The sequence below is a fragment of the Cajanus cajan genome, chromosome 10 (genome assembly GCF_000230855.2).
Source record: "Cajanus cajan strain Asha chromosome 10, NIPB_CcT2T_4, whole genome shotgun sequence".
NCBI lineage: Eukaryota > Viridiplantae > Streptophyta > Magnoliopsida > Fabales > Fabaceae > Cajanus > Cajanus cajan.
This window is the reverse complement of record NC_138526.1, coordinates 42,789,608-42,803,164: the sequence shown is the minus strand read 5'-3', so window position 1 is coordinate 42,803,164 and position 13,557 is coordinate 42,789,608. Positions and strand designations below refer to the sequence as shown.

General features: G+C 31.8%; 1 protein-coding gene across 3 annotated transcripts; it reads left to right on the top strand.

Annotated features, from left to right (window-relative positions):
• The first annotated feature begins 8,235 nt into the window (after positions 1–8,235).
• LOC109810401 (DTW domain-containing protein) lies at positions 8,236–12,879 on the top strand. 3 transcript variants are annotated; one of them, XM_020373857.3, is made up of 8 exons: positions 8,236–8,616; positions 8,686–8,826; positions 9,137–9,229; positions 9,325–9,451; positions 10,307–10,416; positions 11,032–11,112; positions 11,995–12,077; positions 12,212–12,879. In XM_020373857.3, the coding sequence occupies exons 1-8, from the start codon at positions 8,251–8,253 to the stop codon at positions 12,426–12,428; spliced, it is 1,218 nt and encodes a 405-aa protein (XP_020229446.3). In that variant the 5' UTR covers positions 8,236–8,250; the 3' UTR covers positions 12,429–12,879. The 3 variants fall into 3 exon arrangements, with proteins under 3 accessions (XP_020229446.3, XP_029129620.2, XP_020229447.2); XM_029273787.2 differs by having other exon boundaries at positions 12,187–12,879; XM_020373858.3 differs by having other exon boundaries at positions 8,452–8,616; positions 8,697–8,826.
• Positions 12,880–13,557: the final 678 nt, after the last annotated feature.

The following is a 13,557-nucleotide window of genomic DNA, read 5'->3' as shown; positions in this document are numbered from 1 at the left end:
GGGGTGTTTCTTGTAGTTCATAGTTACTAGTTAGAATTAAGAGTAATAAGGTGAGAAATCTCTCATAATGAAGTTATCAAGGAGGGTTCATTGAGAGTAAAGAACTTTTCCTATTCATTGAGAGTGGTAATTTTAGTTTAAAAGTTTCTTCTCTTAGATTAAAACATGGTTCCTTTTCCTAAAATTTTGTTCAAAAGGATAAATAAAAGGGGGTTTGATAAGGAACAAAAAAAACGTTTATTGCAGTTAGAAAGATGTCATTTAATGTGTTGTCATCATTTTTCTCTCTCTTCCTAGATAAAATTTATAGTATAGATAAAATCTTGTAAAGATGAAAAAAAAAACAAAATGAAATCCTTACAATTCAAGTCAATAATTAAAATTAAACAATTTTTTTTATTAAAGGGTCTAAAGTTATTTCTCTTTATCTTATAACATGTGTTATCTTAATTTTTTTTTATAGAGAATAAGAAAAAGTAGTTAAAAGATAATTTATATTTTTGCGAAATTACCTTAAATATTATTATTATTTTAATCTTTATAAAATTATTTGTCATATTATAATAGTTAGGAAAATGCAACACAAAATGATTGGTTATCCTTATCCATAGTGGACTACAAACGATGAACCAAATGGTGTGTATACCTAACCTTAATCATTATTTTTGTCATCGGTTGAAGCTAAAATACTTTCATTTCGAACCAATCACGTTCTCGTTGCTAGGCACAAAGAAACATTATTTACCCATCTGATTCACTTTAATTTTTAACAAACTCAAAACCAAACACGCATGCATGTTTCTTCAATCTAATTTGAGACAAAGTAAACTCAAACACAACTAAAGTAATGCAAAGATTCGGTTTAAGCATTATCCACAAATTAAATGCATGTTGATTTTAAAAAAAAATTATTACGTGCTACTTATACAAATAGATAAAATATGAAAGTGAAAAACAGTTTATTAGAATACCCAACATTTAATATTATCAAGATGTCTTTATTATTTTTAAAATAAATATTTGTTTTGTTGCACTAAGATAATAAATAATGTTGCCGTATCTTAAAAAACTAAAATATTAAACTACATTAGCATCACATGATTTCGGACACAGTGGGATAAGGCATGTCAACATCAAGCCATCTCGAATTCTTAATTATATGAAAACGACCTTAACAAGTCAACATAGGTTTTTAAAAAAACTGTCCATGGGTTAATATTAAATTGTGTTTGATGGCATCGTGGCAAGCAATTAATGTAAGATTTTCTTTTTCTTTTTCTTTTTTCTTTGGCGAGGAGCCTAAGGTTAGTGAATCACGTTGTTCCTTGTTGCAATTATTTAATTTATAGACTTCATGGAAAAAGTTATATTCTCTGATTAAACTCGAAAAAAATATTTAATTTAGGGTGATGATATTTTTACTTTCTCTATAAATTTTAAAATTTTAGTTTTTGTTTTTAACTTTTAAAATATTAATTTTGGTCTCCATATATTTAGAAGTACACATATTTTGACCTTTGTATGGAAAGAAAAAAAGTATTAGATTTAAGAACTAAACTTTGAGTGTTTCCAGACAAAAATGATTGACTTTCAAGGTTAAAAATAAAAAATAAAAAATAGAACATTTTAAAAGACCGAAAACGGCATTAGGTCTTTAACTAAGGAACATGTTAATGTTCAAAGGATCTCACGCCTCACATGGAGATAATAATAAATATTGACAATATAATTCTGCAATCTGTTTCATAACGTAAGAAACTGGTTAATTTCAGAAAATATTTATTTTAGTTTTTTTTTTCTTTCTTCTTCTTCATCACACTTTGTGTGTCTCCTTCCTAGAACACTGCAACACTCACGAATACAAAAAAAAAAATAAAAATTGTGAAGCATCGCGTATACGTGAAAGTATATATGTAAAATAGAAGAGTTTGCATGGACCTATTAACGGCAAACACAAATAAAGTGATGTAATGGCGAAACTGGCATGATTGATGAATCACAACCAAACTTACTGTTCCTCTGGCACGGGCAGATTCACGTTCAGGGCTGCGGGTAGATTCCTTTTTTACTCAAACGTTTTTAATAAAAAAATTATCCTCAAAAAACCTTTTTTTTAATGAATATAAAAAATTACAAGAGCGAAAAAAAATAGTGCTAATTATGTTTCTTTTACCCTTCCTAATTTTAGTGTTTTTTTTTTTAATTTTAAAGAAGTCACACAAAAATCACAAATACATGTTTTAAATCAATTTCAAACGGAAAGAGAAAATAGAGAAATGGTTGCTCTGTTTGTAAAATAAAACAATGGTAATTTATAGAGAATTAGGTATTTTAATTATTTTTGTTATAAAAATATGTATTTTATAAAATCATAATATATTTTTATCCTGTGAAAATATTATAAACTATTTTTATGTCCTCACTAAATAAGTTTTCTTGTTCGTCAGTACCTTTACAACCAATATAACCAATAAGTTTATGTATGTAGGCAATGACAACAAGGTTGTACTAAAGAGTTAGAAGAACTTTTGGTTTATAATTAAAAATTAATATTTTATTTGGATTTATTTGAAACATACATTGCACTATCATTTATTTTTGTTTATCGGAAGGATGTGTCTTATTAAATCAGCATTATCCCTTTTTCCTCTTTTTTATCTCTCATTCTTTAAAATGTTGTTGCCCGTAGATTAAAAAAGTGACGAGGATACAAAAGGATTTTTTGTGGGGTTGTGAGAAATGTGAAAATAAAATAAGTTGGGTGCCTTGGGATAAAATTTGTACTCGAAAAAGAAAGGGGACTTGGCATAAAAAATTTGGGATTTTTTAATGTATCATTTCTTACTAAATAAAAGTGATTATTATTTAATGAACATGAGTCTTTGTGGAAACAAATTGTGGAATCTAAATATAGTGGGTGGAGGGATTTGAGATTAGTGTGAGGTGAGGTAAGTGAAGATAATTGGTTTGAAAAAAATGAGGAAGTGAAAAATTGGAGATGACAATTTAACAAGATTTTGGGAGGATTGCTAATTGGGTGAGGTGTGTTTGGCTTCCTTATTTCCCAAATTGTTCACAAACTCATTACAACAATGGTTTTATATAAAAGTTTTGGGAGAATGGGGGAGCAATAATGGAAATGAAAGTTTAGGCGAAAAAAGAGGTGGTTTGAGTGGGAATCGCAACGTGAAGATGCTGAAAATTTTGAAGAATAGTTATAATGTGGTGAGGAGTGAAAGGGACAAATGGTTTTGGCTACCAAATAAAACAAGAGGCTTTACGGGAAATTCAACTTATAATGCATTACATGATATGTGGATGGAGGATAACTTGGATCCTTTTTTGGTAAATATATGGAGTATGAAAATACCACCAAAGGCAAAAAAATTTATTTGGAGGCTATTTTTAATAGGCTTCCCATTAAGGATAATTTGGAAAAAAAAAATATACATCTTCTCTTAATTTTGAGTTGTGTATTTTGTGGGCAACAAGAAGAAAGTGCAATTAATCTTTTCATAAGTTGTAAGGAATCAATTGGTATATGGAGGAGATGTCTTCAATGGTGGGACTATTATAATTTTTCATCGACCTCTATTTGGGACCCCTATGAATAATATCCGACATGTTTGTGAGGGAATTAGAAATAAGAAAATGACAGACATTTTAGTGTGCTTGTGTTTAGCCAATTTGAAATGCAAGATATCAATGTATTTTCAACTATGGAAATTTTTATGCAAAAATTTTATGGCAAAAGGTTATGCTCACTATTTGGTCATGGCTATCTATCTTAAATGATGCGTTTAATTACTCACTTTCAAAATAGTTGTTGAACCTAGGGGCTTGTATCAAAATCATTTGTTAACAACTAAAAGTAGCAACTCATGACCAAGGTCTTATTTGGGTTGATGGAAGCTTTAATTGGATGACAAACAAGGGAAAAATAGAAAAGGTGGGTGGAAAATGGCTTGGATATCACTCAGTAAAGTAAAAGTTTAAACTAAAATACTATATGTTTTAGGTGTTTTAATTCAATTATATGTGATATATGATTTGATTATTATTTTGTTGTTTATGACTATTATTTTAGAGCTTTAGGGGTCAAGGGACCTTGAGAATTAAGTTGTCTTTGATATAGTCTTTGATTGCATTAAGTTGATTCAACTTAAAGAAGAGTATACAAGATTTTTCTTAAGACATGAACCTCATAAGTTCATGTTTTAAGAAAAGTTAGAGATAAGTTTTATGGAGCCTAAATTTCCTTCTCCCTCTTTCTAACTAAAAATCCTTCTTCAATCCTTCTGTATAGCTAATTCAAGGTGATCAAGTTGAGGATTCAAAGCTTCAAGAGTTGAGAATCCGAGTTTGGTGGAAATCGTGTGAAGACCTTGGAGACTTCGAGTTCTTCCTTTTCCTTTGATGATTGTTGTGATTCAATGATGATTTGCTATTCAATTTCATTATTCGTGGTTGTTTTTGGATTGAAATTTTGAATGAGATGATGAATATGTGGTGTTGGGGTTTTTGATTGTGTTTTAAAAGAGATTTGATGATCCATGACTTATAGTGGTTGCATGTTGTAAATGAAGTTATTTTTCAACAGTTTATGGTTCTTAGATGTTTTATGATGTAATTCATGTTGGTTATTTGCTAAGTTTAAGGTGGAATGAGCTTTTGGAAAGTGTAAAGCTCATCATTATGCCAAGTGCACCTTCATAGCGTTAGGTGATGTGAATCCAACAGGGTAAAATTGAATACTAACAAGCCCAAAGTCATATGATAAAGAAGAATGATTAATGGGCTGAAATTTAAGTAGTTTGGGGCTGAATAATTAAATAAGTCAATTATCTTATTTTTTAATGTAATTTTTGTTTTATTTTATTTTATTAAATAAATCTGACGGGTTTCCTTGCCTTTTAGGTTGCTAAGGGGAAATAAATGCTAGTGGGAATTAGTGGGAATTTATTGCTTAGTTAGTGGGCTAGTGAGGAGTCAATTCTAGTGGATATTAAGTGTTAATGGGAATTTATGTCATCTTGCCCATCTAAGCTTATAAATAGGAACCTTTTGTAAAAATTTTAGGACGAAGAAAAAAAATGAATTATTCAGAATTTGGATATTTTTCCAATTGAGAGGATTTTCTCTCTCTAGGTTCTTAGGAACTACTTTTGATTCTTATCCTTGAATTTCCTAATTCAAAGTGGCGAATCTTCCTCAACTTATCAATCTTTAGGAATTGTGGCGTTGTTCTTCCATTTCTTACCTCAATCCATATTTTTTTCTTTTAATTTCTTAATTATGAGCTTTCCAACCTAGATAGATCCGTAAAACGAATCCATCCCTCTGGGTTCACATCATTAGGCATGACTCGAATCAAGGTGTTTTGTGTCACTCATACCGAACATAGAATTGGTAGCGTCGGATGTGAGGAGAGAGAATTATCTTTAACTTGGTCACACCGAACGTGAGTTTGAATAGTGCCAAGCACAAGGAGAGATAATTTTTTTTCACTTGAATTGACGTGGGCGCCAATGGATTAATGTCGAATGTGAGTCAAGTAGAGGTCTTCTACTTGATTGGGTTGAATATGGGTTTTAGCCATGCCAAGTGTGAGAAAGTGGGAGACTCTCTATCTCATCCACGTTAGGTGTGAGATGTTTGACGTTGAATGTGGGGCGAGATAGGAAGCCTCCTATTTTAATAGCATCGAGCATGAGTTGTATGATTTATATTAGATGTTTTAAGTTGTTTTATAAATTGGGACGATGATTTATTTACATGATGAATGTTGTATGAGGATAATTCATTATGCATTGAGTTGATATAATTGTATAGTGATGTTTATGTTGATAAGTTGTAAGTCGATAAATGCTTAAGTTGTAAAGTTGTATGATGTTATAGTTGATCAAGTTGTTAAACTGTTAGGAATTTGGTGAAGGTATATGTCTTACTTGAGATACATAAAACTAGGGGAGAATAATGTTGTTTTTGAAAATTTAAGATATCTCATTGTATGGATATAAGTTGTGGTACTTTGAGAGTTTAAGTTGATAACCCTTCAGTAAGTAAGTTAACTTTTGAATGAGTAGTTGTTTTAAGTTGTCTCCTCTAGATTTTATATGGTATCCATATGAGGAGCCATGTCGAGCTATACATGTATAAAGTGATAAATTGAGTAAGGTACAAGGTTAAGGACTTAGTTCCTAACTAAGTATTGGACGGGTATAATATTTGGAGAATAGTTGGTAGACTAATCTCATAGGAGATTTTGTGTTGCAAGCTATTGTCATGGTATGCTCATACCCAAATTGCTCTACCTTGATAAGAATACTAAACTTCTTAGTTTAAGTGATGAAATATGAGAAATCAATTTAAGTTGTATACTTGCCACTTTGATGAGGCCTAACGTTGTTTATACTTGTCTTGATTGTGATAGGTCAGGCGTTGCGATTCAGTAGGGTCCAATCACTTACACTATTTACCTCTATTGTAGGAGATCTCTATAGTTGATATGTATGACGACGAATTAGTTGCTTATTGTTGTTTATATTGAGTATGTTGTTATGCTAAAGTTGTTAAGATGTGTTATGTTATAAGTTGTATTGTGTTATAGTTGGTGATGAGATGAAGTGGTGTTGTTTTAATATCTATGGTTGTTTAAATTACTTATGTTGCTACATTATGTTGTTGTGTATATTGAATTCTTTTACAAACTTACCCTGTGTTTTTCTTGTAGTTGAAACTCCTATGATCATACTTCGTATGAAAGTAGGATAAGATTAGCAAGAGGTTTTGGTTAGCTGGTGAAGGGTCATGTTGGGGGTGACCTGGCTTTGTATTTACCACTCTAAGGGTAGCAAGTGTTTTTGTATAGACGTTTGACCGACGATTAGGGATCTTTTATATACAGTTATGTAGTTGATGTAGATTGTATATGTGTATAGGGTGTGCATATAACCCCATAAAAGAATCTTATATTTTTCAATATTATATTCTCTACTCTATACATGTATAACTTTCATGAAAGACCAGGTAACTATCGCATGAGAACCCAAAGATAGTTGAATGTTATTTAGTATTTCTGTTACATAGTAATTGAACTATATTAAGTGTGATGACGTTTCAAGTCATTATATAAACAATTTCTAATGCAAGTAATGTTGGTTACTTGGTGCTAAATGCAATTTCAATATTTAACACTTAGTAATCAATTGATGGAACATTTAACTTTGCAAGTATGGCTTGTAATCTTGGTATGATGATGGTTTGGGTATTACTTATACCCATTTGCAAATGTCTTAATGAATGAAATGTTGTTTTGTTGATAAAAAAAATGTTACACCACCATTTAGGCGAAATTCAATTTCTATTGTTAGTTTGGATAAAATTACTTATTCTTATTGATTAAAAATACTAAAGATGGTCTCTTTTATGATTTAAATGTTGATTATGGTTCTTTAATCGATGATTTATATATACTAGATGATATTTTTCAAAACATGACTTTGTAGACAAATACTCCTAGTACAATGTGTAAGTTAAATTTAAAAAAAAAGTGTTTTCTTATAGCATAAACATTTAGGTCATATGTCTAAGTATAAAATTGATAGACTTATTTTAAATTTGGAGTAAAATTATTTCTAATCCATTAAATTTAAATCGATCTTTTAAGTCATTATAATTTCAAAAAATTTATTTCAACTCTTCATGACCACCATTAATATCATTGATAGTAACATATTGGATTACCGACAACAACATCATTGACATCATTGATAATGACAAATTGAGTATCCATTTGATATAGCATTACGTCACGTCACTTTCAATGCCCACTTCAACAACAATTTCTTAATTTTGAGGTCAAAATACAATTCAACATTGATCAAAGACTTGTAATTAAATACACATTAAGTTAGTTGTACAATATTATATGAAATTAATACAATAATTTCACCAATAAAAATATCAGTAGATAAATTTTATACGATAAATTCAATAATAAGTGAATTTTATTTGATAGATTTAACATTAATTTAAGTATAGGATTGAAATAAGTATTTTTTTTCTAAATTACATAACTAAAAATAATAATAATAAATTAAATAAAAACAAATTTAAGTCATATTTAAATGACTAAAAATTATTTATACTAGAAAAAATAAGGTATATTTATAAATAATTTGAGGTGTAATTATGAAAATCGGAGACTTTTACTTACCCATTTTTCTTGTCTGCCTTCACCAACATTGCATGGGCCACACTTTCAAATTTGGGCTGTTTCGGATAATTGAGAAGCAAGACACAGTGGAAAAATCGAAGCTTGGTATCTCAATGTCCTGGACAAGGCCCTTCCAATTTCAATGCTCTGTCTCATTCCCATTCTGGCTCTGGAACAAAACCCGCGTGTTACTCACTCACCATTACCGTTACCATCGTCATTCATCACTCTCTAACAACATGGCCCAAGAAGGGGTTGTCTCGTTGCAGGAATGGCAGGGTTGGGGCACCACCTCACCGCTCCCCACCATGGTTGCGCAAATCGTCGAGGATTTGAAGGTTCTCGAAGAAGACCTGGATGCCCACATGAGCTTTGGCGGCAATGGTGGAAAGCTTCAGGTACCCCCCTCATCAAAATCACGCCTTTTTTCGTTTCGGTTTTAGTTGATTGGGTTTTTGGATGCGTAGGGGAATTTCAGAGTTCAAGAGGATAAGAAACACCGTGCAACGTATCAGGCTTTGGGTGATTCGGAGAAGAAGCTCCAATTTTATTCAGCCAGACAGATAGCTTGTCGCATACTAGGTAGCAGGGGTTACCTTTGTCAGAAGGTTTGTTTATTCTTAAAATCAATGCTTGCAGCAAGCACACTCTCTTTAAGACTCTCTTCCTGATATTCTCTATTATTAGTTGAAAATTACAAAATTTATTGAATCTTATCATTAAATAAAGAGAGACTCGTTAATTAAGATCCGTAGTTCACAAAATTTATGATTTTCAATAAATTTTGGTCGATAATAGAGTATTAAAAAGAGAATGCAGAAAACAGTGTTGCTTCTTAAAGTGGTATCAGTTTCAGGTAGTTTTTGTTGCTTCTGGTGATGAAAGTATTTTGGTTCCAATTTTTTTTTTTTTTTCTAGTGTTGGCTTCCCATGGAGGATTGTATGTGTTCAAAAGTCACATCCTGCACGCTCTACCCCGGAATGAAGTTTTGGCTGTATATGCATCCCAAGGTTTAGATGTACCTAGAAATTTTCTGGTGGTTATATCCTTTTTGGGGTTTTACCTGTTTCTCATGATGCTTTTACCTTTTGGTCATCACATGCAGGATTTCTTGAGACAGAACAACACTGGGAAAATTTTGTGGCAGGTGTTTGGGGTTGATGCGGCAACTTTGTGCATTTTTGGCATTCCTGAACACGAGGAAATCATGTGGAATTCCTTTAAAATGGCAGGTCTCAGTTTGTGTAAATTGGCAGTGAATGTTGTTTTTGTTTATTGATGTAGTGTGTGTTTGGTTTGGTGGTGAAACCATGGTGGACAATAGTGAGTTGAATCAAACTTGGTTTGGTTAAAATTTATGATGTTTGGTTAATAAATAAAATCATGGTGGGGTTGGAAAAATCATGGTGAGGTTGAACTAATCAGGAGTTGCTTTTACTTCTTCCAAAATCAATTTTGAACTTTTAGTTGTTGTATTTTTCTCATTTATCCTCACCTTTGCCTTTTAAAGGAAATATACATAGACTTTGAAATCCATATTGGTAATTACACATTCAAAATCGATTTTGATTCAAAGTATGCAAACAATATTTTCTCAAAACATCATTTTTCTAATATTTGTTATCCAAACAAAAATTACATTACTTCAAACTCAATGTTAGCCATAATCATTCAATTCTACAAAATCACGTTAATCTAACATCAATTCTATCAATGCAAGTCCAAACACACACATTGTTGGATTTTGATTCATATTCTAGCATCTATTATCTCTACAATTTCTTCTGTCTATTGTTCCTTGAAAGTTTAATATCACCAACTCTTGCTGCATTAAAAACACTCAGAAAAATATAATGTTCTATACCAAATTCAGACGGGATAAATGATTATATTTCTTCATTTCAAATAGCTTCTTATTATGGTAGTATGTTTAAAGTGGATTCCTGCTATCAATTTAGATACTGGTGCATGATTTAAATTAATAGTGTCATTGTTATGTTGAATGTACTGTTCTGTATCTTTTAGTATCTGAACCTGGTGCTCATTTTGAACTCAATTGCTTTGGCTGTGCATTGTCCTTAATTCAGGAAAAAGTAACGTGTGGTGCCTTTATCCCAACAAGAGTGTAGTTTTAAAGTCAGTTCAAAACGTGTTTGGTCAGGAATCAGTTACAAGTGATGAAGTTGCACCATCAAAGGTTGTATTTAAACATTGTAGTGATTACTATATTTTTAGTTGTGGATTAAGAAATAATGCTAGTGACTTTGCCTGTGCTGGAGAGTTTGGCATGTGAATGCACCATGATGTTATATGCACTATTTGATTCTGGTCAATTACTTTCCTTCTTCTGTGTATTCATTTTATTTTTTTTGATACTGGTTAAGAACACCGATGTTAATGGAAAGAAAGAGAGAATTTTTATTGAATGTGAAGAAGAGCAAGAATAGCTTACAATAGAAGTTCCCCGGAACTCACTTGTTTTGAATTTATCACTTGAATACTGACTAGGAAAACTTGATACAGAATCTACAGCCAATTCATAATTTAAGTACTGAATTACATTGCTAGGCTAGGATGTGAGTAAATATACAAACTTAAATGGATTTATTGGCACTGCAATGATAACTTATCAGTTGCTAGTGGTCTTTCACTCTAAAGTGAATATCTTTGTTATTTGATGTTGAGTTAATGCCACTTGTAAAATAAATATTAGTTAAAGATGTTGCTTACGTGCTTTTAACATTTTAATGTAGATTTCCCTGTTTTACATTTGGTGCAATCAGGTAATATTTTTCTTTTGATTATGAAGCAGTTGAAAGTAGATACAGTCCAGCATTTTATTTTCATTGATGGGACATGGAGCAATTCAGCAGCAATGTTTAGGCGCCTTCAGGTTAATTTTGGGTGGCTTTTTTCTTCCTTTTCTTAAGTTGTATATTTTTCAAATTTTTCATAACATGATTCTAGTTGAACAGCACAAAATTAATCTGTTTCATGATTGTAAGGGTGCTAAGGCAGGATAAAATCTCATTATATGAAATACTCAAATGTTCTAGAATTGTAGTCCTCTCACACATGTTAGAGTCACACGGTATCCTCTCTGTCCTATTGGTAGTGTGTCCATGTAATGTGTGTGCCAAGGAGGAAGTCTTGTTCTTCTGTTACAAGTTCAAGTCGTCAACCCAGAAGGTCAACTTTTAATCAAACAGTGTTGACTGAAGCTAGCATTGTTTATGATCAAATACTTGTTCTTTTTATTGAGAAAGACGCAGCAATTGTGGCATTAGGATTTCTCATGTGAGGAAAAGAATCAAAAGATAGCCTCTAGAGCAAATAAATTATAATATCCTTTTCATTTTGATATGTGATTAGAACACAGATGTGGATATGACTATTTAATACACTGTTTTATCACACTTTTTCACCTCAGGATGAGAATATCTATGAGGCAGGCCATACAAAAATTAGTCATTATATGGAATTTCTCTAAAGGTCGAGTTTCTCTTACAGATTCAATATACTGAAGCAGCCTTTTGAGAGAAATTTATCCGACGTGTAACCTTGGATAGAAAAACATACTATTGTTGAAGAGCTGATGGATCATAGACTTCCACCTATGACGAATAGGATTTCATATTTGATGATGACTTATTTGGATCATCAGAGCCATATAAGTTTCTAAAATCAATGGAATGAATTAATTTATGCTGACACACCATTTACAATTTTTTATATGTCTGGTATGTAATTTGGTATGAAATTTTATTTCCAACAGGATAAAGCAAAGTTAGTTTGGGGAGACGAGGACCTTGCTTGCATATCCCTAAATCCTGGTGCTTCTTCAATGCATAAACTTCGGTGAGTAAGAAAATGAAATTAACTGACACCTGTGCTACAAAATAAATGTGGCTGCTTTTTCCCCTTGCTCTATTTTTTATAAACTTTCCTGTGTTTAATGTAATCTAAGGTCATCTATTGTATTTCAAGGGCAGGCCACAGCCGTCTTGGGATCGTACATGCACAGCGGCAGCTGCTGCTGGCCTGCTCTCGGAGCTCCAAGTCCTTCCACAGTTTAGCTCCATTGGATTGGATAAACAGGAAGAAGCAGTAGAACATGCTCTAACAGTCCTATTAGATGCCCTCACAAATAGGCGTCTTCGCATGGGAAGGTCCATAACCCGAAAAGTGAGGCAAACCAACATCCGTTAGACATCTAACCAAGTTTGTTCTGACATTTACAACTTATACAATGAGCCTCTTGCAATTTTTGGATATGAAGAAATTCTCAACCCTGTACATATAGGCTCAGTGAAAAATGATGGCTTTCGATTATGTAGTCAGAATTTTCCAATTTCTTCACAATTTCACATTGACCTTAGTCTTAAATTTCAGTCTGAAGAATGAGTTATTGATTCTTCCTTCCATTTTCAACATTGGGATGGAAGTGTACTTTATTTATTTTTGGATGAAAAGATAGAAGTGTACTTCCAATGTAATTTAGTATTCCAGGGTATGAATCTATCATTACCTATAGTTGAATTGGTGGAAGAGAATGGAATGAAGAGGAATGTGAGCACAATGATGTTAACTGTTATGTTCCATTGTTCGTTTTGATAAAATGAAGATGAAATATAATGGGAACTAATGGAATTTATTCTTATTCTATTGTTTGCCTTCACTTTTCTTTCCTCACGATTTGGAAGGATGATGGTATAATAGGATTTTTTTTTCATTTTTTTTGGTTATATAAAGAGATATAACTCATTCCTATTGAATCAGTTCTTATAAGAATAAAGTGTTATTTTCGGTTGTAGTTTCATGTCTAAATTAGAAATTAAACTGTTTATTGATTAAGGTACACAAGTGCAAAATTACTTAAGCTAAAGACTTATTATTTTATTTTATGATAACTTATCCATTGATTCATTCTATAATGTGTTCCAATCCACTCCATTCCTTTCAATCCTTTTATTTTGTCTTCATTTGTTTTCATCAATCCAAACATAGAATAGGGTACACACTGTTAGGATTTTTTTTTTATAATATATTTGGACTTTCTATTTGAAGAACAAAAATAGCATCCTATTCATACAGGAACTTTTATCAGCCAAACATGTCTCTCTCTTTCTAATGCTTGTGGAGTTGACTGAGAGCTAGAACTCCACAACCCTCTCAAGTCTCAAGCCGGTGCAAGGGACCACATTATCCACTCATGCTTACTGTAATGCTTAACTTTCAAACAATTTGCTTGTCCATACGCCAATGAGATTAACGACAGGACAACTGATTGTGCCTCAGTTACTTTTACCTACATAAATATCTATGGAAAAAGAGGAGG

Excerpts from the sequence above, each read along its gene's own strand:
- LOC109810401 (XM_020373857.3), top strand. The coding sequence starts at position 8,251 with ATGGGCCACACTTTCAAATTTGGGCTGTTTCGGATAATTGAGAAGCAA. Across the intron at positions 8,827-9,136 it reads GGGGTTACCTTTGTCAGAAG|TGTTGGCTTCCCATGGAGGA; the intron begins GTTTGTTTATTC and ends TTTTTTTTCTAG. Across the intron at positions 12,078-12,211 it reads TCTTCAATGCATAAACTTCG|GCCACAGCCGTCTTGGGATC; the intron begins GTGAGTAAGAAA and ends TTTCAAGGGCAG.